General features: G+C 46.1%; 1 protein-coding gene across 2 annotated transcripts in view; it reads right to left on the reverse strand.

The window, feature by feature from the left end:
• Positions 1 to 23,517, reverse strand: part of LOC139582974 (sarcoplasmic/endoplasmic reticulum calcium ATPase 1-like) — an 83,205-nt gene that overhangs the window by 20,890 nt on the left and 38,798 nt on the right. For both annotated transcript variants that reach the window (XM_071413509.1, XM_071413520.1), the window contains exons 6-12: positions 22,820 to 22,900; positions 22,344 to 22,429; positions 21,843 to 21,998; positions 21,544 to 21,685; positions 16,548 to 16,714; positions 7,016 to 7,104; positions 1,040 to 1,142 (exon numbers count right to left, since the gene is read on the reverse strand). In XM_071413509.1, coding sequence (XP_071269610.1) covers positions 1,040 to 1,142; positions 7,016 to 7,104; positions 16,548 to 16,714; positions 21,544 to 21,685; positions 21,843 to 21,998; positions 22,344 to 22,429; positions 22,820 to 22,900 — 824 coding nt within the window. The remainder of the gene's footprint in view (positions 1 to 1,039; positions 1,143 to 7,015; positions 7,105 to 16,547; positions 16,715 to 21,543; positions 21,686 to 21,842; positions 21,999 to 22,343; positions 22,430 to 22,819; positions 22,901 to 23,517) is intronic.

Raw genomic sequence — 23,517 nt, forward strand, 5'->3', positions numbered from 1 at the left:
TCATAGTGAGTGAGTGGTGTGGTTTCATAGCTGGCTGACCTGACAGGTAATGTCCTCTGTAGCTCAGTTGGTAGAGCAGGGCGCTTGCAATGTCAAGATAGTCGGTTTGATTCCCGGGACCAACCATATGTAAAATGTATGCAATAGCTTTTATTATTATACTGTATATTATTATGACGTGAGTAGGTGGAGCCCACCGTGTTTTAATAGGACACAGCACTGCCCACACTGTACCCGTCTGCCCCACTGAACACAACATGGTCAATAAACCCCCACTGCCCTCCACCGCCATCAGGGTCCACTAATCTCACACCACTCTGTCCACACAGCTGCTCTACCTTTATCGTCCCCTCCCTCCCTCCCTCCCTTCCTCCATCCATTATCTCTAGTTGGGAAAGACACACTTTTACAAAATGGCATGCTAATTCAGTTCTACAACGAGTCTTTTTGGGAAACAATCACAATTTCTTCTGTGTTTGAATAGTTTGTAATTAAACTGCTGTGTCCTTCGCTTCATTTACACACAGCATGGTTACCATGACACCGTGGCGATGACAGCGGTGAGAAAAGCAATCAGAGAACTAGAGAAACAGAATCACACATGTGAGTAAAATTAGATCAGCTACTGTAGGAGGCTTGGATGTGTGTGTGTGTGTCTTCGTTATCATTCATGCATTCGGCATAATGTAATACCTAATTTGTATACATAACTAAGTCTATGAAGAAATTTGCAAGCCTGTCTTACTGGCACAAAACCTCTCTTAGAGTGGAGTCTGCTTTGCATAGCAACCACACACTCTTGTGTATCACGGAGGTTAGTCCAACTCAACATTAATGATGACATCAGTCAAACCTAGGAGAAGGCAGCAACAGATGTGCAGCCATGTCTACGGCTCAGTGTGTGTGTGTGCCACAGCAGCTCAGAGCGAAGGCTTTTTACCACTGAGGAAAACAGGGTGAAAGGACAGGAACAGAGAGGGTCAGGCTGCAGAAGAGTGCCTTAATGACTCACAAAAACATAGTGCGTGTCAGCACTGACCTCATTGTAGTCCAGTGAGGAGTCGTTGCACATGGAACACACAGTGGCCAGCTCCAGTAGTCCATCATAGTCTCCGCACTGGACCACCTTGTCCCCTTTCAACCTGGGAGAGAACGCACACATTTTTTTTCCTATCCTTGTGGGACCAGACAATTGAAACCCATTCAACATTATATTTTCCTTAACCTCTAACCATTAAACTAACCTTAAGCCCAAACCCCTAACTCTAAACCCTAAAATAGCCTTTTTCCTTGTGGGAACTGGCAGAAAAGTCACAAAATTATATATATATTTTTAACTGTCCTTCTGGTCCCCACAAGGATAGCACCCCCCCAAAAAACACATTTGTTAGATACTAGCACACCTTAATTCACTCTCATAACTAATAATGGAGTAAATGTACAATGTGATTTCTGTACACACAAGCTGTATCTAACCCATCCAGTTGTGTAACTGCCAGGTTGGCAGGATGTCCATTGGGTGGTGGAGCACTCTTGATACACATGGGAAACTGTTGAGCGTGAAAAACCCAGGAGAATTGCAGTTCTTGACACACTCAAAACGGTGTGCCTGGCCCCGTTCAAAGCCATTTGTCTTGCCCATTCATCCTCTGAATGTCACACATACACAATCCATGTCTCAAGGATTAAAAATCCTTATTTAACCCATCTCCCCTTCATCTACACTGATTGAAGTGGATAGGGTGAACACATTTAAAACACCCAAATGTGGGACATGATGATTTTGCGGGACATTAATGGGGCAGTGTAGCCTACATTACTTCTTTTTTTGTTTTGTGTGTGTGTGTGGGGGGGGGGGGGGGGCTATTGAATCTCATTATAGAATATGCATAAAATGCATCCTCCATTTGCAACATCTGCCTATGCCCACACATATTTTCTCAATAATATTTTCTATGTTTAATACCCTCAAATACCAAGTTAGGCATTCCTAATTTCAAAAAAAAGCCACCATCACTGTCAATCGTGATTTATAATTCTTTATCACGTTTTACCGGTGAAACGTCCAAACTAACCGCATCTACATGCCAGCCATTTGATCTCAATCAGTTTCATAGGAATATGCATTTAGAGCTTGAATTACTGTTCCATGAACAAATTAGAACAGGAGGTGTTAAAACTATAGCCTAGCCTTCCTGTATTTTGTTTCAATCCAAGCACATTCTGCCTAGTGGCACGCAAGGTTGAGTTTTGGCCTCAGGGGGAAAAAGGTGTGACTTCAGTTAACCATCCTAAAATCTAATGAGAAATTAGGTGGTGTTTTCGAAGTAACAGTGACATTACTATACGTGTTACTGTTATGTAGAATACTAATGAATCATGATGTGGTCTTCTAAGAAAATGATTCAGCTGCTTTGATCCAACTTCACTAAACAAGCACCATTGTGAGAAGTGGCTGAGCGACACTCCGGTGCACGCCAGCAACAGTACGCCCCTGCTCCCACTGCACCAAATGAGCTAATTGAAGCACACCTAGCCTATTCTTTTGCCTCGTACAAAATTTGGTGATGCAGAAACGAGACCACGTGTGTCAGTTTTATGAAAATCTGGGAATATTTGACCAAGGAAATTTTTTTGGGTTGGTCTAAAACAGTTACGAAGGGAGACTTAAAAACAGGATCGAGTGAAGTAGCAGCAAATATGTTGAATGAGCAACTAATGAGCATGGAGAGCCTCAAGTTTGACGAAATTACCTTAGTTCTTTCAGTCTAATACGGCTATTTATTTAGGCCTACTTCGGTAGCGCATCAGAAGCATGCTTTTTGTAAGTAGTTCGGACTAACTGTCCTCTCCAAGTTTAGCTGTAATTTAACCGGAAAGGATTATGAAATTGGCCTACCTCTCGTCTTGCATTGAGCAGAATATCACCAGTGCCACATCGTTATGATATACATCTTCTCATCAGTGCAACGTGACCCCAAGAGATAGATTGGAATGTCTGACTCTTTTTCTAAATGAGTGGTGTTTGAATTTGTTGATCAAATACAGTACATGATTGTTTGGCTGTGGGACAAATGGCCAAAATGAGGGAGTGTCCACAATCAGAGACAGGTGGTCACCCTAGTAACAGGTGACATGAATAAGGGATCATTGCATTCACCTGGTCAGTATGTCATGGAAAGAGCAGGTGTTCTTAATGTTTTGTACACTCAGTGTGCGTCGGCAACGACAGTAATATAAATGACACCCATAACATAGAGCTCCTAGTCAGTTTTAGAATGGGTAACTAGCAATAGGCTGGTGCTAACGCTTTATCCTGGACGAAGTGTGCAAAGTGTTGAAGGTACCAAACTGTCTGTTCAAGCAGTTGGTACACAATTCGGACACTCATCGGCACAGCATAAGACATGCAACCAGAGGTCTCTTCTCAGTTCCCAGGGGAAGAACAGAGGCTGGGAAGCACACAGTATTAAATAGAGCCATGACTAAATGTAACTCTGCCACCCCAGGTAACTCAAGCTAGCAATAAAACCAGAAACAAAAACAAGATGAAATGTTTTTTTTAAACACATTACGGCACAACGGGGACTGTGAAGAGACACATTTTTATATATTTTGTATTTTAATTTGCACTGTATAATTTCTTGTATTTCGCAGGTGGGTGGCCTTACACGGGCAGGAGCTATCTCTTGTTTATGAAGAGTGAGGCAGAAGCAGGAAATGATGTAGTACTGTAGTGTTTTGTATATTATGTTATTTATGTTTTTTTTGTTTCCTGTTTGGACCCCAGGAAGAGTGCAGCGGCTAATTGAGATCATAATAAATAGCGCGAAATACTACAACACACTTAATTTTCATCATGAGCCAAATCTATTGGTTTTCTACACAACGTTTCAAAGGAAATGCTGTGATCTATTCAATAAACAAAATAGACCAGAAAAAATGGATAAGAGTGTGGCGCTATAGCAGGAACAGTGGCATCTGGTGGGTAAAACCTAGTACATTTACACTCCTTTATGGTAAATATTGCTAGCAACTTAGTGGGGGGGGGGGCATCACCAGATTCACAGGGAATACAATGCAATACATAGTATGGAGAAGCAATACTCCAAGCCAGCTTCATACTACTTGTCAAACATTGAAAACTGATACTGTATACTGGTTGTCGGGGTGGGATTGGCATTGGGTGTGGAGGGTACATTGGTGGCTTTTGACAATTTTTCATATTTTACTCATTGGTAGGAATAAGTTTGGTCAAAATCGGATGTTGGGTACTATATTTATTGAATATAATCCTATAAATAAAATTTCAACAAAATAATGTTTTAGGAATGCCAATCTTACCTGTTTCAGATCAATCTGAAATGACATGGAACAACTTGTGTGTATGTGTGAATGTGAGTGTTTATGTGTGCGTTGGGAGCAGCAGCGGCTGGTTGGTTACATGACTACATGGCACACAGCCCAGTAGAGGCAGCAACAGTTGCTAGTAGAGCAACAGCCCACACAACAACCCACACTGCACTGCATGGCACTGCATGGCATGCCAGCCTGAGATTTCATATCTCAGTAGAGACCAAGTTTCACACCCACAAACCAACCAGAACAGTGATTAGGACTGCATACACCTTTCTAAAACACAGTATCATCATGTTGAATTATATTGGATATAATCATGAGGTTTTAATCAACTTATGTAGAGAAATTATTACGAGTGAACTGTCTGAAGGGGAACATTTGGCATGGTAATACATCATGAGAGCATAGTAGTTAACCCTTTACACTCGTGGAAATTGGCCTATATGGATAGGGCCAAATTTGAAATGTTTGAACCAGAAGAACTATAAAAAGCATACGCATAACCATGGCAGCAATTGAAAGAGAACACTTGAGATTTTAGGGAAATTATCAGACCAAAAGGTGAGGAAACCAGTTCCCCTAAGAAGACTGAATCCAAACATTACACTGTTGATTTTATATTTACTGTACATTTCGCAGCATTTGTCAATAATGAAATCAGAAAACACTCTGGATACTGTACATTCAGTAACATAATAAGACTATTCACTGAAATGTTGGATTAGGTGCACAATAAGAAAAAGCTATTACAAGGGTTTGAGTGAGAGGTCTAACTGGTGTCTCAGTGGCCACACACACCTCTCCAAACTATGCACAGTTCCCAAGTCCTTTCAATACACTTTCATGACTCAAGGAAAGAGCCGTCAACTATAAGGTGCTTTTATAAGCTCTCCTAGCTTTGCCATTGAGGAACATAAGCAAGCACACTAGATTTTTGTTTTGAAGACAGCCCTGAGTCCCCAGCGTCACACAATTACTGTTGTTGTTTACACAATCCAAAAACGTTCCATTATAAGCTTATTCTTTTGCCAACACGGCTAACTATGTTAGAAAATCCGACCGTACAGTGTTAGGCTTTCAAAGACACTTCAGACAAACAATTGGAATTTTAGTGAATGGAGACACGAGTGCATTCAAGTGCGTATTCCGCAGCTAATTTCCTTCACAATCCAACTAACATAAGCTCATTCTGTTCAGTGCGACCCAGGATATAACGCATATCATCTTTGTAACTGTGGATCAAACATGGCGATCATAAACGTTGATACTGTAAATTACACGATTTTTCAAATATGGAAACGTGAGGTACACATTTTGGACATACGGGTATGTGGTTTGCTTGTAATGACATCAAAACTGCATTTATTATAACTCAGTCTCATCTTTCAGAGCACAAACTTTTCTCGATTTACAGCATTTTCCCTCACTGAGACTTCAACAAATGTGCAAAAGAATCACAATTAGTGGGAGGGATGGGGGCATCTTGTCGCGTGAGCTGCGAAGTGGAGAGCCTGAGCTCTGACATGTGTAGCATGTTACTGTACAACCACTGCGTTCCAATTTAGGTGCTTATCAATGACAAAGCTGCCATTTTCAAACCGTATACAGGATGACAGGGGCTGTGAGTGGAAAGTGTTACCAATAAATAAATACGTCAGCATTTCAAAACCATGACAGAGGTTGACATTGAAGTCGTTATTGTAAAAGAGAATGTGCTCTCAATAACTTATTACTTTCTGTATTTAACTTTGTAATGAAAAGCAGAAGGGATGAATACTGAAGAAGATCTGGTTCTGGGTAGAGGCCTTTGCAGGTAGTCATTTGGGGAATTAGACTAGAGTGGGCACTCCAGATAGCGAGAGAGGAGGTTGTCAATCAGGTTATACTGACATTATACAGGAAGGGAAGGACTGAAATCAAGTCTGGAACACTATGACTTTGGCCCAGCTACACCCCTCATCTCTCGCCGTGTTTTTCTCTCCCCATCTCTCGCTCTAGTCAGAGCTATTTGTCATCTATTCCTCTAGGATTTCTCCACAATGAGACTATTTTAGTAGTTGTCACATTTAGGTGTCCTTTCCTCTCTGTGCTATCTGTTCTACCGTGGAAAAAGTTCACATGCTTCAGGAAAACATCATTTGCATTCTCCCTAAACTTCCCCAGAGCCGTTAACCATTTGCGACAGAGGAAAACAGAGTAAACCTATGGGGGCTGGGGGTGGGAATGGTCGTTGGTATGGGGAAGGAAAGAGACTTCAAAGAAACACTTTACATCAAATGGAAAAAAGGTTAGGGGGCTTTTAACAGCAGGCCGGCCAGATGAAAGTGGTCGTTGTGGGACCAAGGCTTTTCCACTGCCGCCTGTAAAAATAGGTGTTTGTCTGTCCGAGGCCAGGGAGGGTTAACAATGGCCAGCCTTAACTTTGCTCTGGGGCTCAGTGTTTTCACTCTGGACCACACTCAACACACAATTTACTGGGAAGTGTAGGAGACATACCTCATAGTGTGTGTGTGTTTGTTAGTTTGTGTATGCATGGGTGCGTGTGCGTGTTTCCCACTTTGATTCCACAGTCACCACGAGTTGTAACCGGAAATCACACTTACAGTAATTTGCACTCTGTACACTAATACAAAGAAAGGTAGGAGGGGACACTCACACTTGCCCTTCAGGGGCATAGGTTGAGCCAGTTATAGAGAACTCATGGACAGCACAGCTGGAATCCTCCACCTTGTCCACCACAAACATCTGGAGAGAGAGAAGAGTTGGGATAGATAAAGCAAGTTAATGTAAGCTAGGATATCATCAAAGAGTATACGGAAACGCTGTGCCAGGGTTTCCCCAGAGTTCTGTACAGGGCCATGGGAGAGGTGAAGGACGTTCCCGCCCCGGGCCGCTGACGCAGAGGGAAACACACTCACGCACGCTCCCACACAATTGTAGCACCACTCAACTAAGGGCTTTCCCACCACATAATGTCACACAGCAGTTTTTTTCCCCCAGTCCTTTCTTTCCTTCTCTATTTTTCCAGCAGGCATTGGTTCCTGTCCTTGGGACCAAACTATACCCTTAAGCTACCAGTCTGTAATCCTGGCATACATAGCATACGATCACTAACCACGCCGTTAGTGGAAGGCTAAGACTTGGGGGGGGGGGGAACAGCGAGCGAGAAAGCAAGTTGTTTCCCAGGTCAAACTTTGTTTCGATGTCTGTCCGTCCTTCCCTGTGATCAGACTACTGTGTTGCCCAGAGTTCTGCTTTGTCTGTGCTAATGTATTGATTTCCTGTGTAGAGAGCCCAGCCCAGAACAATTAGGGTTTGGCTATGCTGGCAGGTCTTTTAGGCTGGCAGCCCAGTGGTGAGGGTGGGGGTTCTACTGTAGCCTTGGATCTGCCCCTTCTCTCCTGTGTGTGTGTGTGTGTGTGTGTGTGTGTGTGTGTGTGTGTGTGTGTGTGTGTTACATGCATGCGATCTGGCCCTCTCCTCTCTCTCTTGTTCTGGCTGCAGCGGTGATAACAGGTGGAATGGATCTGCTGTAGCTCATTTATGAGAGTGCATCGATTGGCTTGTCACAGGGGTCTGTTGTTCCATTCACACTGGCTGGGACCACTGAGGAGGTTACAAACATAGACACACAGCCTTTGACTTTCCCCACATCAATATTCTATCTCTGTAATCACAGACTTCCCATCTGGACCTGACACAACCATAGTAACCATGGAGAGAAGGGAGGAGATTGGCTAGGGCGGTCAGGTCGCAGACACACTAAGGAAAATACTCCCTCCTGTCCGGGCTTTACTCGACTTAAGTCAATTAAATCTGGACGATTAAAAATTAATGAAGCAGTTGTCCAAAAAAAAAGAGCATTTTCCCTTCAGTACATCTGCTGCTACTGCTTCTAGAGGGTGTGCGTGTGTTCTGTTTATACCGAGAGTAGTTTACAAAACACGTGTGTGAAATCTACTCCAGCTGAGAAGGTCTTTAACATTACAGATCAGAGTCATGTCTGGAACTGCTCATTTAGACAATGGGAAGTCGTACTCAGACCATTTCAAATTAACAGTGACTAGCTAATAACACTGGTTATCTATCCATTTAAAAACACTGCAAACGATGTATCCATCTAGTCAGTCTAGGGTCTAACCTGACTATGATGGCTAGCTCTATGCGGTGCTGGATGCTCAGGTGACATACAGTTTCTCTAGGATAGATCGAACAACAACCCTCCTCTGCCAACAGAAGCTTTATCTACTGACAATCTACCTACCTTGGGCCTCCTCAGTCCTCATCAAACAGTAACAAACTGAATAATGTGAATGAGAAAAATGATTAGACTGATAAATAACCACTGTGATTGCTGCCCCTGTGTGTCTGTGGCCCAGATCTTACACTGTTCTATAGGAGATGAGATAGGAGCTGGATTCTGGGGCCTAAATCTTTTTTTCCCACTGATCCTGGATATGTGAAAGGGGATACCTAGCCAGTTGCACAACTAAATGCATACCCACCCAAAATGTGTCTTCCACATTTAACCCAACCCCTTTGAATCTTAAAGGTGCAGGGGGTCTTAAATCTTAAATCGACGTCCACGCCATTGGTGCCCAGGGAGCAGTTGTTGTTGGGGTGTAACTGCCTTGCTCATTCGATCCAGCAACCTTTCGGTTACTGGCCCAACGCTCTTAACCGCTAGGCTACCTGCTGCCACTTATTGTGCCTAGTCCCCGACAAGCAAGCTGATAACATACAATACATGTCAAATCAAACTGTGTGTCATATGCGCCGAATACCACAAGTGTAGACCTTACCATGAAATGCTTACTTACAAGCCCTTAACCAACAGTGCAGTTCAAGAAGAGTTAAGAAAATAGTCAATGTGCTGGGGTACAGGTTACTGAGATAATGTTTTACCACATGGCCTATCAGGACTGCTATTAGTTTATTTGTAATAACTGCTATTTCAGTGTTTTGCGCATGTTGGTCACTGCATATTTCTCTCACTTTCAGAGATGTGGTTTCCATGGAAACAAGGCACTACACGACTCATATGAACCAATGGTACCTGTCTGTAGAAGTTGAAACTCTCCTCAATACAATTTGACTTGCCCTGTATTGTGTGTATTGTGCTGTGTTGGCAGCAGTACCAAAGGGAGAGTGTCCCTGCTCTGTGTACTGGAAATGAAATGGTATGATGTCATAGAGGGTATTCACTCCTCTGTGTGTGACCGTGCCCTGGGATATCCCCTTGGCTGGGAAAGCAGGATATGACAGGGCTACGGGACACAGACGTTCTTATCAGAACCATATGGCACAGCTAGACCCAGCTTAAGGTCACAGACACACGCTTGCACGCACACACGGAGACATGCACTGACGCAGGCAGGCATGCACGCAGGCAGGCAGGCAGGCAGGCAGGCAGGCAGACACACGCATGCACGCACACGCAGGCAGGCAGGCAAGCATGCACGCAGGCAGGCAGACACACACGCAGGCAGACACACGCAGGCAGGCAGACGCACACGCAGGCAGGCAGACGCGCACGCAGGCAGGCAGACGCGCACGCAGGCAGGCAGACGCGCACGCAGGCAGGCAGACGCACGCAGGCAGGCAGACGCACGCAGGCAGGCAGACGCACGCAGGCAGGCAGACGCACACGCACGCAGGCAGGCAGACGCACGCAGGCAGGCAGACGCACAGGCAGACGCAGGCAGGCAGGCAGACGCACGCACAGGCAGACACACAGGCAGGCAGACGCACGCACAGGCAGGCAGGCAGGCAGACGCACGCACAGGCAGGCAGGCAGGCGCACGCACAGGCAGGCAGGCAGGCACACGCACTGGCAGGCAGGCAGGCACACGCACTGGCAGGCAGGCAGGCACACACACACTGGCAGGCACACACAGGCAGGCAGGCAGGCACACACACTGGCAGGCAGGCAGGCACACACACTGGCAGGCAGGCAGGCAGGCAGGCACACTCACTCAGGCAGGCAGGCAGGCACACTCACTCAGGCAGGCAGGCAGGCACACTCACTCAGGCAGGCAGGCAGGCACACTCACTCAGGCAGGCACACTCTCACTCAGGCAGGCAGGCACACTCTCACTCAGGCAGGCAGGCACACTCTCACTCAGGCAGGCAGGCACACTCAGGCAGGCAGGCAGGCACACTCAGGCAGGCAGGCAGGCACACTCAGGCAGGCAGGCAGGCACACTCAGGCAGGCAGGCAGGCACACTCACTCAGGCAGGCAGGCAGGCACACTCACTCAGGCAGGCAGGCAGGCACACTCACTCAGGCAGGCAGGCAGGCACACTCACTCAGGCAGGCAGGCAGGCACACTCACTCAGGCAGGCAGGCAGGCACACTCACGCAGGCAGGCAGGCAGGCACACTCACGCAGGCAGGCAGGCAGGCACACTCACTCAGGCAGGCAGGCAGGCAGGCACACTCAGGCAGGCAGGCAGGCACACTCAGGCAGGCAGGCACACTCAGGCAGGCAGGCACACTCAGGCAGGCAGGCACACTCAGGCAGGCAGGCACACTCAGGCAGGCAGGCACACTCAGGCAGGCAGGCTCACTCAGGCAGGCAGGCGCAGGCACACTCAGGCAGGCAGGCACACTCTCACTCAGGCAGGCAGGCACACTCTCACTCAGGCAGGCAGGCACACTCTCACTCAGGCAGGCAGGCACACTCTCACTCAGGCAGGCAGGCACACTCTCACTCAGGCAGGCAGGCACACTCTCACTCAGGCAGGCAGGCACACTCTCACTCAGGCAGGCAGGCACACTCTCACTCAGGCAGGCAGGCACACTCTCACTCAGGCAGGCAGGCACACTCTCACTCAGGCAGGCAGGTACACTCTCACTCAGGCAGGCAGGCACACTCTCACTCAGGCAGGCAGGCACACTCTCACTCAGGCAGGCAGGCACACTCTCACTCAGGCAGGCAGGCACACTCTCACTCAGGCAGGCAGGCACACTCTCACTCAGGCAGGCAGGCACACTCTCACTCAGGCAGGCAGGCACACTCTCACTCAGGCAGGCAGGCACACTCTCACTCAGGCAGGCAGGCACACTCTCACTCAGGCAGGCAGGCACACTCTCACTCAGGCAGGCAGGCACACTCTCACTCAGGCAGGCAGGCACACTCTCACTCAGGCAGGCAGGCACACTCTCACTCAGGCAGGCAGGCACACACTCACTCAGGCAGGCAGGCACACACTCACTCAGGCAGGCAGGCACACACTCACTCAGGCAGGCAGGCACACACTCACTCAGGCAGGCAGGCAGGCAGGCACACACACTCACTCAGGCAGGCAGGCACACACACACTCACTCAGGCAGGCAGGCACACACACACTCACTCACTCACTCACTCAGGCAGGCAGGCACACACACTCACTCAGGCAGGCAGGCACACACACTCACTCAGGCAGGCAGACACACACACTCACTCAGGCAGGCAGGCACACACACTCACTCAGGCAGGCAGGCACACACACACACACTCAGGCAGGCACACACACACACACTCAGGCAGGCACACACACACACTCAGGCAGGCACACACACACACTCAGGCAGGCAGGCAGGCACACACACTCAGGCAGGCAGGCAGGCAGGCACACACACTCAGGCAGGCAGGCAGGCACACACAGGCAGGCAGGCAGGCAGGCACACACCTCAGGCAGTCAGGCAGGCACACACAGGCAGGCAGGCAGGCACACACAGGCAGGCAGGCAGGCACACACAGGCAGGCAGGCAGGCACACACAGGCAGGCAGGCAGGCACACACACTCAGGCAGGCAGGCACACACACTCAGGCAGGCAGGCACACACACTCAGGCAGGCAGGCACACACACACTCAGGCACACACACACTCAGGCAGGCACACTCAGGCAGGCAGGCAGGCAGGCACACACACTCAGGCAGGCAGGCAGGCACACACACTCAGGCAGGCAGGCAGGCAGGCACACACTCACTCAGGCAGGCAGGCAGGCACACACTCACTCAGGCAGGCAGACACACACACACACAGGCAGGCAGACACACACACACACAGGCAGGCAGACACACACACACACACACACACACAGGCAGACACACACACAGACACAGGCAGACACACACACAGACACAGACACAGGCACACACAGGCAGGCAACAAAACTGCACCACGGTGAAGACTGAGGAGGGAGAGCAGGTCTGTGTTTCCCTTAATCTTTCCGCTGCATTAAGCTAATATACCCTGGGCCCTGAGGGTAAATATTTACCAGAGAGAGCAGAGCAGTTGAGTCACAAATGGCACCCTTTTCCCTTTAGAGCACTACTTTTGACCAGAGATCATAGGTTTGGGAGTCGACCCAGGTCTCTTTCCAGCAGCCAGGTTCCTAGGTAGGCAAGGAGTGACCAGGGATAGCTGTTAGCTCAGCTCAGGGAGATTACCCAGTTCTGTTATACTTCCACAGGACAGTAGGGAACTCCCGCTCTTTCTCTCTCTCTGATGCTGCTGATGGTTGGAACAATGTATACACATCACTGACTGGGTCAAGCGGTCAGTTTCTACTAGCCACGTCATCACAGAGAGGGTAAGGGAGGAGGGAGAGAGAGCAAGAGATACAGAGAGAAAGAGCGAAAGAGGGGAGAGAGCAGCATCCTCTCAGCAGGAAACACACCAGTTGTGCAACCCTCTAGAGCTTCTTATACACGCAGATGCACTGCATGCAGAAACACAAACACACAGGAAAGGCAGCAGAGCAGCACGGAAGAGATAGCTCAAACCTGAGAATATCATACAAATACAGTAAAACATCAGGGACAAACAAATATAAATGCAATCACACACACAGAAAAGTTTGGGGTCACTTAGAAATGTCCTTGTTTTTGAAAGAAAAGCACATTTTGTTCCATTTTAAAATAACATAAAAATGATCAGAAATACAGTGTAGACATTGTTAATGTTGTTAATGACTATTGTAGCTTGAAACGGCCATTTTGAGCCTATAATCGAACACACAAATGCTGATGCTCCAGATACTCAACTAGTCTAAAGAAGGCCAGTTTTATTGCTTCTTTAATCAGAAGAGTTTTCAGCTGTGCTAACATAATTGCAAAAGTGTTTTCCAATGATCAATTAGCCTTTTAAAATGCTAAACTTGGATTAAGCTAACACAACATGCCATGGGAACACAGAAGTGATGGTTGCTGATAATGGGCCTCTGTGCACCTATGTAGGTATCCCATAAAAATCTGCCGTTTCCAGCTACAATAGTCATTTATAACATTAACAATGTCTACACTGTATTTCTGATCAATTTGATGTTATTTTAAAAATGGACAAAAAATTTGCTTTCTATGTGACCCCAAACCTTTGAATGGTAGTGTATCCTGTTCCCTTCACACACACATCAGTCATCAAATTTGATATACACATACATATATATACATATACATATACATATATATATATATATATATATACATACATACATACATACATACACACAAACACACACACACACACAATGCCGTTTGCACCCTCAGGTCTACACATAAAACACCAACGCCCACTGGTGACCTGGGTTGAGCTCTTAGTTTTCACATCAATAAGCGAATACAAATACATGGACTCCATGACAGACAGACAACACACACAGAGAGAGCGAGGGTAGAGCGAGCGAGAGAGCCCAGGAAGCAACACGTCAAGTCCAGATACAACTAGACTGCAGTTAAAACAAACAGACTTTTTTTAATAGACCATGTTCTGGATGGCCTGTATGTAAAAGCACTGGCTGGCACACTGGCTGTACAGTACTGTAACTGAACAAACAGTTTGGCAAACACCCTTTAAGGTAGCCTAGGCAGCCGCTAGTGGATGCTAGATCTCCACTATCGTTTAGTCTTAATGAGCTCAGCTGGTAATACACTTGTGTCCTCCGGTGACCTCTTCCAACATAAATCATCATCCATTCAGGCTGCAAAAGGCATTGGTTCCTTTTTAACTAGGTTTAATGGCGTGCCTCCAAAAAAACAAACGTAATATATGCTATGCATACAGTCTTAAAATACCACCATTTTGGAATTTTATGACAACTTCTGGATGTTGCAACCTGATTGGCTAAATGCAGTGTGCAACAGTGTTGTTTACCCCTGGCCTGAACGCGGGGCACAACATCAGGGAGTAGGATCTAGCATGGTGGTGGGAAATTGTGTTTTATTATGACAGTATGCATCTTGCATCCTGTGTTTTCTGCAGCGGCTAGTTAACCCTATCAGTCCCAAGACCCTAGCAAAAATCAGCTTTCCATGTATCTGACTTTCCTTTATCTGCATGTCCAGCCCTTATATTTAGCCTCACAATTAAGTATTTGACCATTTCCTTTTCAGGACAACCAGGGCTACAAGTAGAACACAAAACAATTAGATAAAGTTGCATTCATGAATTATTGACAAATGGCAATATTTTTTTTTTTAGATGAATAAAAACAAAAACCTGATAAAAATTATATAAGTTGGATATTCATTTCCCACTGAGCAAACAACTAGTCAGTGACAACTGTGTGGAGTGTGTGTCAGCAACTGTGTGAGCTTATTACAGTATTAGACACTATGTCCTGGGATATCCTATGATCTTCTAACGACTCTTGTAGCTTGTGAGCGTCGTAGAGCAAAACATGTGCATGTTCGTTAGTCTCAGTTTTTCACGGATAGCTTTTACATTGTTTGTAGTTCAAAACATTCGGGATCCCGCCCTTGTCTCACAAACACCGCTCTAGCTCAGCCCCCGTTAATCATGTTTTATGTATGAACCAATCACTGGGGGACACGAGTATTACCAGCTGAGCATATTAAGCCTAGAAGATCGTGGAGCTCTAGCACCCACTAGCAGCTGCCTAGGCTACCTTAAAAGGGAACAGGCTCAGTCATCAAATTTGATTAAAATATTGACTTAAAGGCAACTTTCATATTCCAATTGGCAAATAATATGACCAGTGGCCAGCATGTACAATTTAGAGGTACAACAAATTTGAAATGCAGTTTGATCTTTCTCATAGGTGAGAGGTCAGGTGTGAGGGTAAGAGGAGTTAACTGTGGTTAGGCGGTGTGTGTGTGCTGGGTGGGGTGTGAGCCAGATCCTGCTCCAGAGGCTAAATGGAAGCCAAGACAAACAGTGGACCTGGCATTTCCTCTGTGGTAGAGCAGAGCAGACACACACCCACCCACCCGATCAAGGTGTGGAGATGAACGGGTTGGGCTGTGGGATTCCACAAGAGTGACAATATGGGTGTGTGTCTCTGACTCCTGTGCTTGCGCCGTGTATGTAGCCTATTTTTCTGTACATGAAGGTCTCTAATGGTTATTTAACAGCTGCAGGTTTGACATTTGAAAACATATCTGTGCTCTGAGCTTCCTGCCTGCTGGCTGTCTGTGCCAGCCTCTCTCAGGGTCAGTGAGAGGGCCATGTAGTACTGTGGCCTACAGTACAGTGTGCCGTTTGGTCCTGCCAGCCTGCATACCTGCCCTGTCTAGGCTAGCTACACCAGCTCTCAAATGGCTGGCTGATGGTAAACATTACACCATCGTAGGGATTTTCCATCACTACTAACCACACTTGTCCCCCATCCAAAACCTGCATGTGTGTGTGTGCATGCGTGTGTGTGTGCACACACGCGCGCCTACGTGTCCAAACCCAACACAAACAGTATTTCACTGGAAAGAACACAGATGTGCTTTTGAGATTAGGTTGTTTATGAGTTTGGCTAATCTTAACACAGAATATAATCTGACTGACTGAAGGCTTCTCAGTATGAAGGAAGTTTCAATCATTTATAAAGATAGAGGTAGATTACAATGCTTTGGTTTTTCTCTGAACTCGATGAAACTAAATATACTGGGTCGGTACAACGACAAAACATCCTCTACAACTGCAGGTAGCCTAGTGGTTAGATAAGTGGGCCTGCAATCAAAAGGTTGTCGGGTAGTATACCAAGACCAATGGGGGAAAAAGTGTGGGTATCCTATGTGTCATCTCCTGCCTTTGTGTCCTTAAGAAAAGCACTTAACACTTTAAAAACGTGTTTTTCTTTACGTCAAAGCGTTATCACAGCGCATATGAACAGCTGTCAATCGCACTAATATTACAGTCGCACGTCAAACCGTTCACTCTAATATCACTCGAAAGTTTTCCCAGACTCACCCTGCAGACAGACATCTGGTTAGTGGTGAGGGTGCCAGTCTTGTCAGAGCAGATGACAGAGGTGCAGCCCAGGGTCTCCACAGAGGGCAGGCTGCGGACGATGGCGTTCTTTTTGGCCATGCGCCGGGTCCCCAGCGCCAGGCAGGTGGTGATAACAGCGGGTAGACCTGCGGGGGTAAGAGAGGCAGGATTGAATAGAGTGGAATGGACCGATACAGTACAGTAACATGGACAGTAGTGGTGCACGGGTCAGCTGTTTGTTCACCAGCAGTCGCCCGCAATTGCTAATAACCCATCCACAACCGCCCAACTATGTGACATAGTGAAAATCTGAGACCCGTACCCGACTCTAACCTGCAAATATAGAAAATGCACTGTAGGCTAGTCAGAGATGGCGTAACGATTTCTTGACAGGAGGTTCGGGGTTTTTTGGTGCCTAATTTAGATATGTTTCTGCTTATAATTTCTGACATTTTGGTAGGCTATTAGTTATTCAACTTAATAATTAGATACGGGAAGCTTCTCTTCTGTCATTATATGTTGCCCTAGAAGACTAAATAAACCCCTGCTCACCAGAATAATATCATAAATGATCGATTGAATGCTTCAATCTAGTTGACATCTCTGCTTCTGTTTAGGGACCTGGGAGAAAATTCTATAATGCAAAATGTCCAAAATTACATCAATTTGACCGGTAGTAAGGACACAAAGCTGTGAAAACGACCCAACGTGTTTCTGATAATATTTCAGTTCAGCCTGGAGTCATATTTTATGTGGTTGAAAAGATAGGACCTCTACAGACGGTCCCTAACTGCCTGTTCCCGAATCAAAATGTACATTTGGCGTATCATTTTACTGCAAGAAATGCTTAATACGGAAGGCGTTATTATTAAGACTATGTGAGAGGTTATAGACCAGTGTCCAGATTTTAGTTTCCATTTAACCCATCTGAACACCGGGCGACAGTTCCCTTGACATTCCATAGGCCTATTTGAAGTCCCCGTCTTGTGACTGTCGAATTTGTATAGAGCCTCACAATCCCACATAACATAGAGACACTGCAATCATCCTCTGAGCACTTCAAATCTTTCCCAAACATGACTTTTGGCCCTCCCTGCTCTCCTCCCCCCCCCCAACTATCCATTTCGCAGTTTTTCTTTTACTGAATTAAACTTCAACATTGTCCTTTTTGCCTCAGTCGATCGAAACTACATTACCAAATGTATGGGGACATTCGCTCGAACATCTTATTCCAAAATCATGGGCAAAAATATGGAGTTGGTCCCCCCTTTGCTGATATAATAGCCTCCACTCTACTGGGAAGGCGGTCCACTAGATGTGGAAACATTGCTGCGGGGACTTGTTCCATTCAGCCACAAGAGCATTAGTGAAGCCTGGCTCGCAGTCGGCGTTCCAATTCAACCTAAAGGTGTTCGATGGGGTTGAGGTCAGGGCTCTGTGCAAGCCAGTCAAGTTCTTTCACACCGATCTTGACAAGCCATTTCTGTATGGACCTTGAAGGGCTTTCCCCAAACTGTTGCCACAAAGTTGGAAGCACAGAATCATCTAGAATGTCATTTTTCGCTGTAGCGTTAACATTTCCCTTCACTGGAACTAAGGGGCCTAGCCCGGACCATGAAAACAGCCCCAGACCACTATTGATTTTAGGATTGTGTGCAGCTGCTCGGCAATGGTAACCCATTTCGTGAAGCTCCCAATGAACAGTTATTGTGCTGACATTGCTTCCAGAGGGAGTTTGGAACTTGGTAGTGAGTTTTCCAACCCGAGGACAGATTATTTTCACACACTTAAGTTCACAGAATGGGACCGCTGAGTGCTGGTGTGGCCTACCACTTTGCGGCTGAGCCGCAGTTGCTCCTAGACGTTTCCACTTCACAATAAAAGCACTTACAGTTGACCGGGGCAGCTCTAGCATGGCAGACATTTGACAAACTGTCTTGTTGGAAAGGTGGCATCCTATGACTGTCACATTGAAAGTCACTGAGCTCTTCAGTAAGGCTATTCTACAGACAATGTTTGTCTCTGGAGATTGCATGGTTGTGCTCTCAATTTAATACACCTGTCGGCAACGGGGGTAGCCGAAATCCACTCATTTGAAGGGGTGTCCACAAACTTTTGCATATACAGTGCTTTTGGAAAGTATTCAGGCCTTTACTTATTCCACATTGTTAGGTTACAGCATTATTCTAAAATTGATTCGTTTTTTCCCCCCCCATCAATCTACACACACACACACAATACCCCATAATGACAAAGAAAAAACTGATTTGACATTGTTGAATATGTATTAAAAAAAATGTAATACATTTACATTAGGTATTCAGACCCTTTACTCAGAACTTTGTTGAAGCACCTTTGGCAGCGATTACAGCCTCCGGACTTCTTGGGTATGGCGCTACAAGCTTGTATTTGGGGAGTTCCTCCCATTCTTGTCTGCAGATCCTATCAAGCTCTGTCAGGTTGGATGTGGAGAGTTGCTGCACAGCTATTTTCAGGTCTCTCCAGAGATGTTCGAGTGGGTTCAAGTCCAGGCTCTGGCTGGGACACTCAAGGACATTCAGTGACTTGTCCCAAAGCCACTCCTGCGTTGTCTTGGCTGTGTGCTTAGGGTCGTTGTCCTATTGGAAGGTGATCCCTCGCCCCAGTCCAAGGTCCTGAGCAAGTTTTCATCAAGGATCTCTGTGCTTTGCGCCGGTCATCTTTGCCTCGAGCTGACAAACATCCCCACAGCATGATGCTGCCACCAGCATCCGTAGGGATGGTGCCAGGTTTCCTCCAGACGTGACGCTTGGCATTCAGGCCAAACTTTTCTTTGCTCAGACCATAATTTTTTTTCTTCTCATGGTCAGAGTCTTTTGGTGCCTTTTGGCAAACTCCAAGCGGGCTGTCATGTGCCTTTTACTGAGGAGTGGCTTCCATCTGGCCACTCTACCATAAAGGCCTGATTGGTGGAGTGCTGCAGAGGTGGTTGTCCATAGGAACTCTCGAGCTCTGTCAGAATGACCATTGGGTTCTTGGTCACCTCCCTGACCAAGGCCCTTCTCCACCGATTGGCCGGGTGGCCAGATCTAGAAAGAGTCTTGGTGTTTCCAAACTTCTTACATTTAAGAATGGAGGTCACTGTGTTCTTGGGGACCTTCAATGCTGCAGATATGTTTTGGTACCTTTCCCCAGATCTGTGCCTCGACACAATCCTGTCTCTGAGCTCTACGGACAACTCGTTCGACCTCATGGCTTGGTTTTTGCTCTGACATGCACAGTCAATGGTGGGACCTTATATAGACAGGACCCCCCCATGAATCAGGTGTGCCTTTCCAAATCATGTCCAATCAATTGAATGTACCACATGTGGACTTCAATAAAGTTGTGGAAACATCAAGGATGATCAATGGAAACGGGATGCATCGGAGCTCAATTTTGAGTCTCATAGCAAAGGGTCTTACAGTACCAGTCAAAAGTTGACACTCAAGGGTTTTTCTTTATTTTTACCATTTTCTACATTGTAGAATAATAGCGAAGCCATCAAAACTATGAAATAACACATATGGAATCACGTAGTAACCAAAAAAAGTGTTAAATAAATATATTTTTTTATTTGAGATGCTTCAAAGTAGCCACCCCTTGACTTGACATCTTTGCACACTCTTGGCATTCTCACAACCAGCTTCACCTGGAATTATTTTCCAACAGTCTTGAAGGAGTTCCCACATATGCTGAGTACTTGTTGCCTGCTTTTCCTTCACTCTGCAGTCCAACTCATCCCAAACCATCTCAATTGGGTTGAGGTCATCTGATGCAGCACTCCACCACTTTCCTTTGACAAATAGTCCTTACACAGCCTGGAGTTGTGTTGGGTCATTGTCCTGTTGAACATTTAAATTATAGATAGTCCCACTAAGTCCAAACCAGATGGGATGGCGTATCGCTGCAGAATGCTGTGGTAGCCATGCTGGTTAAGTGTGCCTTGAATTCTAAATCACTGTGTCACCAGCAAAGCACCCCCACACCTCTGCCATGCTTCACGGTGGAAACCACACATGCGGAGATCATCCGTTGACCTACTCTGCGTGTCAAAGACACGCCGGTTGAAACCAAAAATCTCACATTTGGACTCAGACTTCCACCGGTCTAATGTCCATTGCTCGTGTTTCTTGGCCCAAGCAAGTCTCTTCTTATTGGTGTCCTTTAGTAGTGGTTTCTTTCCAGCAATTCAATCGAAGGCCTGAATCACAGTCTCCTCTGAACAGTTGATGTTGAGATGTGTCTGTTACTTGGGCTGCAATTTCTGAGCCTGGTAACTAATGAACTTATCCTCTGCAGCAGAGGTAACTCTGGGTCTTCCTTTCCTGTGGCGGTCCTCATGAGAGCCAGTTTCATCATAGCACTTCATGGTTTTTGCGACTGCACTTGAAGAAACTATCAAAGTTCTTGAAATTTTCCACATTGACTGACCTTCATGTCTTAAAGTAATGATGGACTGTCGTTTCTCTTTGCTTATTTGAGCTGAGCTCTTCAGTAAGGCCGAGTAAAAAATAAATAAATAAATGTTATTATGGGGTATTGTGTGTAGATTGCTGAGGAATTGTTTTTATTTAATCCATTTTCGAATAAGGCTGTAATGTAACAAAATGTGGAAAAAGGGGTTTGAAAACTTTGATAGCTTAACTTTTTCTGCCCGTTACCAAAAAGCGTTTGGTGATTGGTGTGTAGGCAATTTGGAGCATGTAAAGTTGGGCCCTAAAGCTTAGGCTTACGCACTAATGACATAACCTAAAAATAATGAAAGAATAAATCTTAATGTAGCCTATAAATATAAATTGTACAAGAATTATACATTTATATTTTTTTTGCATGTATCGTTCTCTTTATTCAACTCACGCATCACTAATGGAAAGCATATGATAAATCATTTTTAACATGGAATTTAGAAAGTGAGAAAAAAAAGAGAAGGGGGAGGGGGGGGGGGGGCACATACCCTCAGGGATGGCGGCCACAGCCAGGGCCACAGCGATCTTAAAGTAGTAGATGGCCCCCCGCATCCAGGAACCCCCATGAACCGGGTCCCCAAAATGCCCGATGTTAATGACCCAGACGGCCACGCAGATCAGGGAGATGACCTTCAAGTTCAAAATATTGTCTGTTTTTTGGTGAAAATTGACATTTGTCTTGGGACTTCAAGTCACATGGCTCATACACATCACAGCAAACACAGACAGAAAACGTATAGATATGATAGCGCAATAAACTAATACAACAATCATAGTAAAAACCCACCTTGGAGAGCTGCTCTCCGAACTCATCCAGTTTCTGCTGCAGAGGAGTCTTCTCCTGCTCTGTGGCAGCCATCTGGTTCCGGATTTTACCGATCTCCGTGGACACGCCGGTGGAGACCACAATGCCGATGGCTCGCCCCGCAGCAATGTTAGTGCCCTGAGCAGGAAGAGGAGGTTAGCACAGAGTTAATATGGTGATAGAGTACACACTGATATCAAACCATGCATACCGCATCCATATGGGACCACTACTTGCAACTAACTCCTTCAGGTACGCAGATTATCTGCTGAACACATCTAAAGAAATGATGCATAGAGAACCGAGCTGCAACCACACACACACACACACCTGATTCAAAAGGGAGAATTCCTGATATGGCTGAGGAACGCAGCAGAGAGAGATAGTGTGCCTGTGTGTGTGTGAGTGTGAGAGAGACATTGATTGTGTGTGTGAGAAAGAGAGAGAGTAGAGTTGGCTCCAAACAGGAAGTGTAGTTCTTACGGAAAACAGCATATTCTTCTTGTCTTGATTGACAGCTCTGGGGTCAGGGACGGGGTCGGTGTGTTTGATAACAGACACAGACTCGCCTACAGAGACAGATTAATACACACTGTTACACAAGATCCTACAAGCCATTAACAGTAAGATGTTACACAGGTTTTACAACATCGTATTTAATCGTAAGAGGAACACCTAGGCCAGAGGTTTAATCTTATTCTGTATTTGTTTGACAATGTTCTCGACTGTTTTAAAAGTCTATTCTACTCGGCCCATCACATTCGCAGCATGCTTTGGAATCTCACAAGATGCAGCAAGTCAGTCAGCCAACCACCCAGTCAGTCAGTCAGTTTGGTTTATATGGATCCCCATTAGCTTTTGCCGAAGCAGCAGCTATTCTTCCAGGGGTCCACACAAAAACATAAAAAACAGGACAAGTAACAAAATGCTGACAGTCAGTCAACCAGCATGTAGCCTACCTGTGAGAATAGACTGGTCCACTCTGAGGGTGGTAGACTTGATGGAGGTGATCCTGATGTCAGCAGGGACCTTGTCACCAACTAGACAACAAAACAATACAGGCTGGGTTTAGAAGAGAAGACAACAGATTGTTTATAACTAAGTCATTGAATGAAAGCATTCGGTTAACATTCTACAGAGGGAGAAAGCAGAAGCGAGGGGGAGGAAGAGAGAGAAAGAAAGCAAAACGTGTGTTTGATTTTAAATGACTATATCTTTGCTCTCTGTAGTGACCTGGGAAAGTGTGAGTCTGGCGGGCCAGGAGATGTAATGACAAAGGAAACGAGAAGACAGCGGCCTAGCTGTCCCCAGGTGACCACTCAATTTCAACCTATCGAATCGCAGCATTCACACAAAGCCACAAGCAAAAAAACGAGAGCCCCGGCTTAGCCTCACAAGTCAACCAACAGCAGGCACCAACACAGATCGAGTCACAACGCAATCCCAACAAATTGATTCCACACTCACGCTCGGCATCAGAGAAATCTTTTAGTTCCCATATCACAGCGCGATAAATCCAGATACAAGCAGCTTGGATTAATGCATGTAATGTCTTTAATCTGTTTTCTCCTCTTTGGCTGTTGTATATTAAAGTCATATTTCAGGACAGAGTGTTTTGGTGTCATGGGCCTGTGGCACCTAACGTCTTTTGAGCCAT

Source organism: Salvelinus alpinus, chromosome 1, assembly GCF_045679555.1.
Source record: "Salvelinus alpinus chromosome 1, SLU_Salpinus.1, whole genome shotgun sequence".
Classification (NCBI taxonomy): domain Eukaryota; kingdom Metazoa; phylum Chordata; class Actinopteri; order Salmoniformes; family Salmonidae; genus Salvelinus; species Salvelinus alpinus.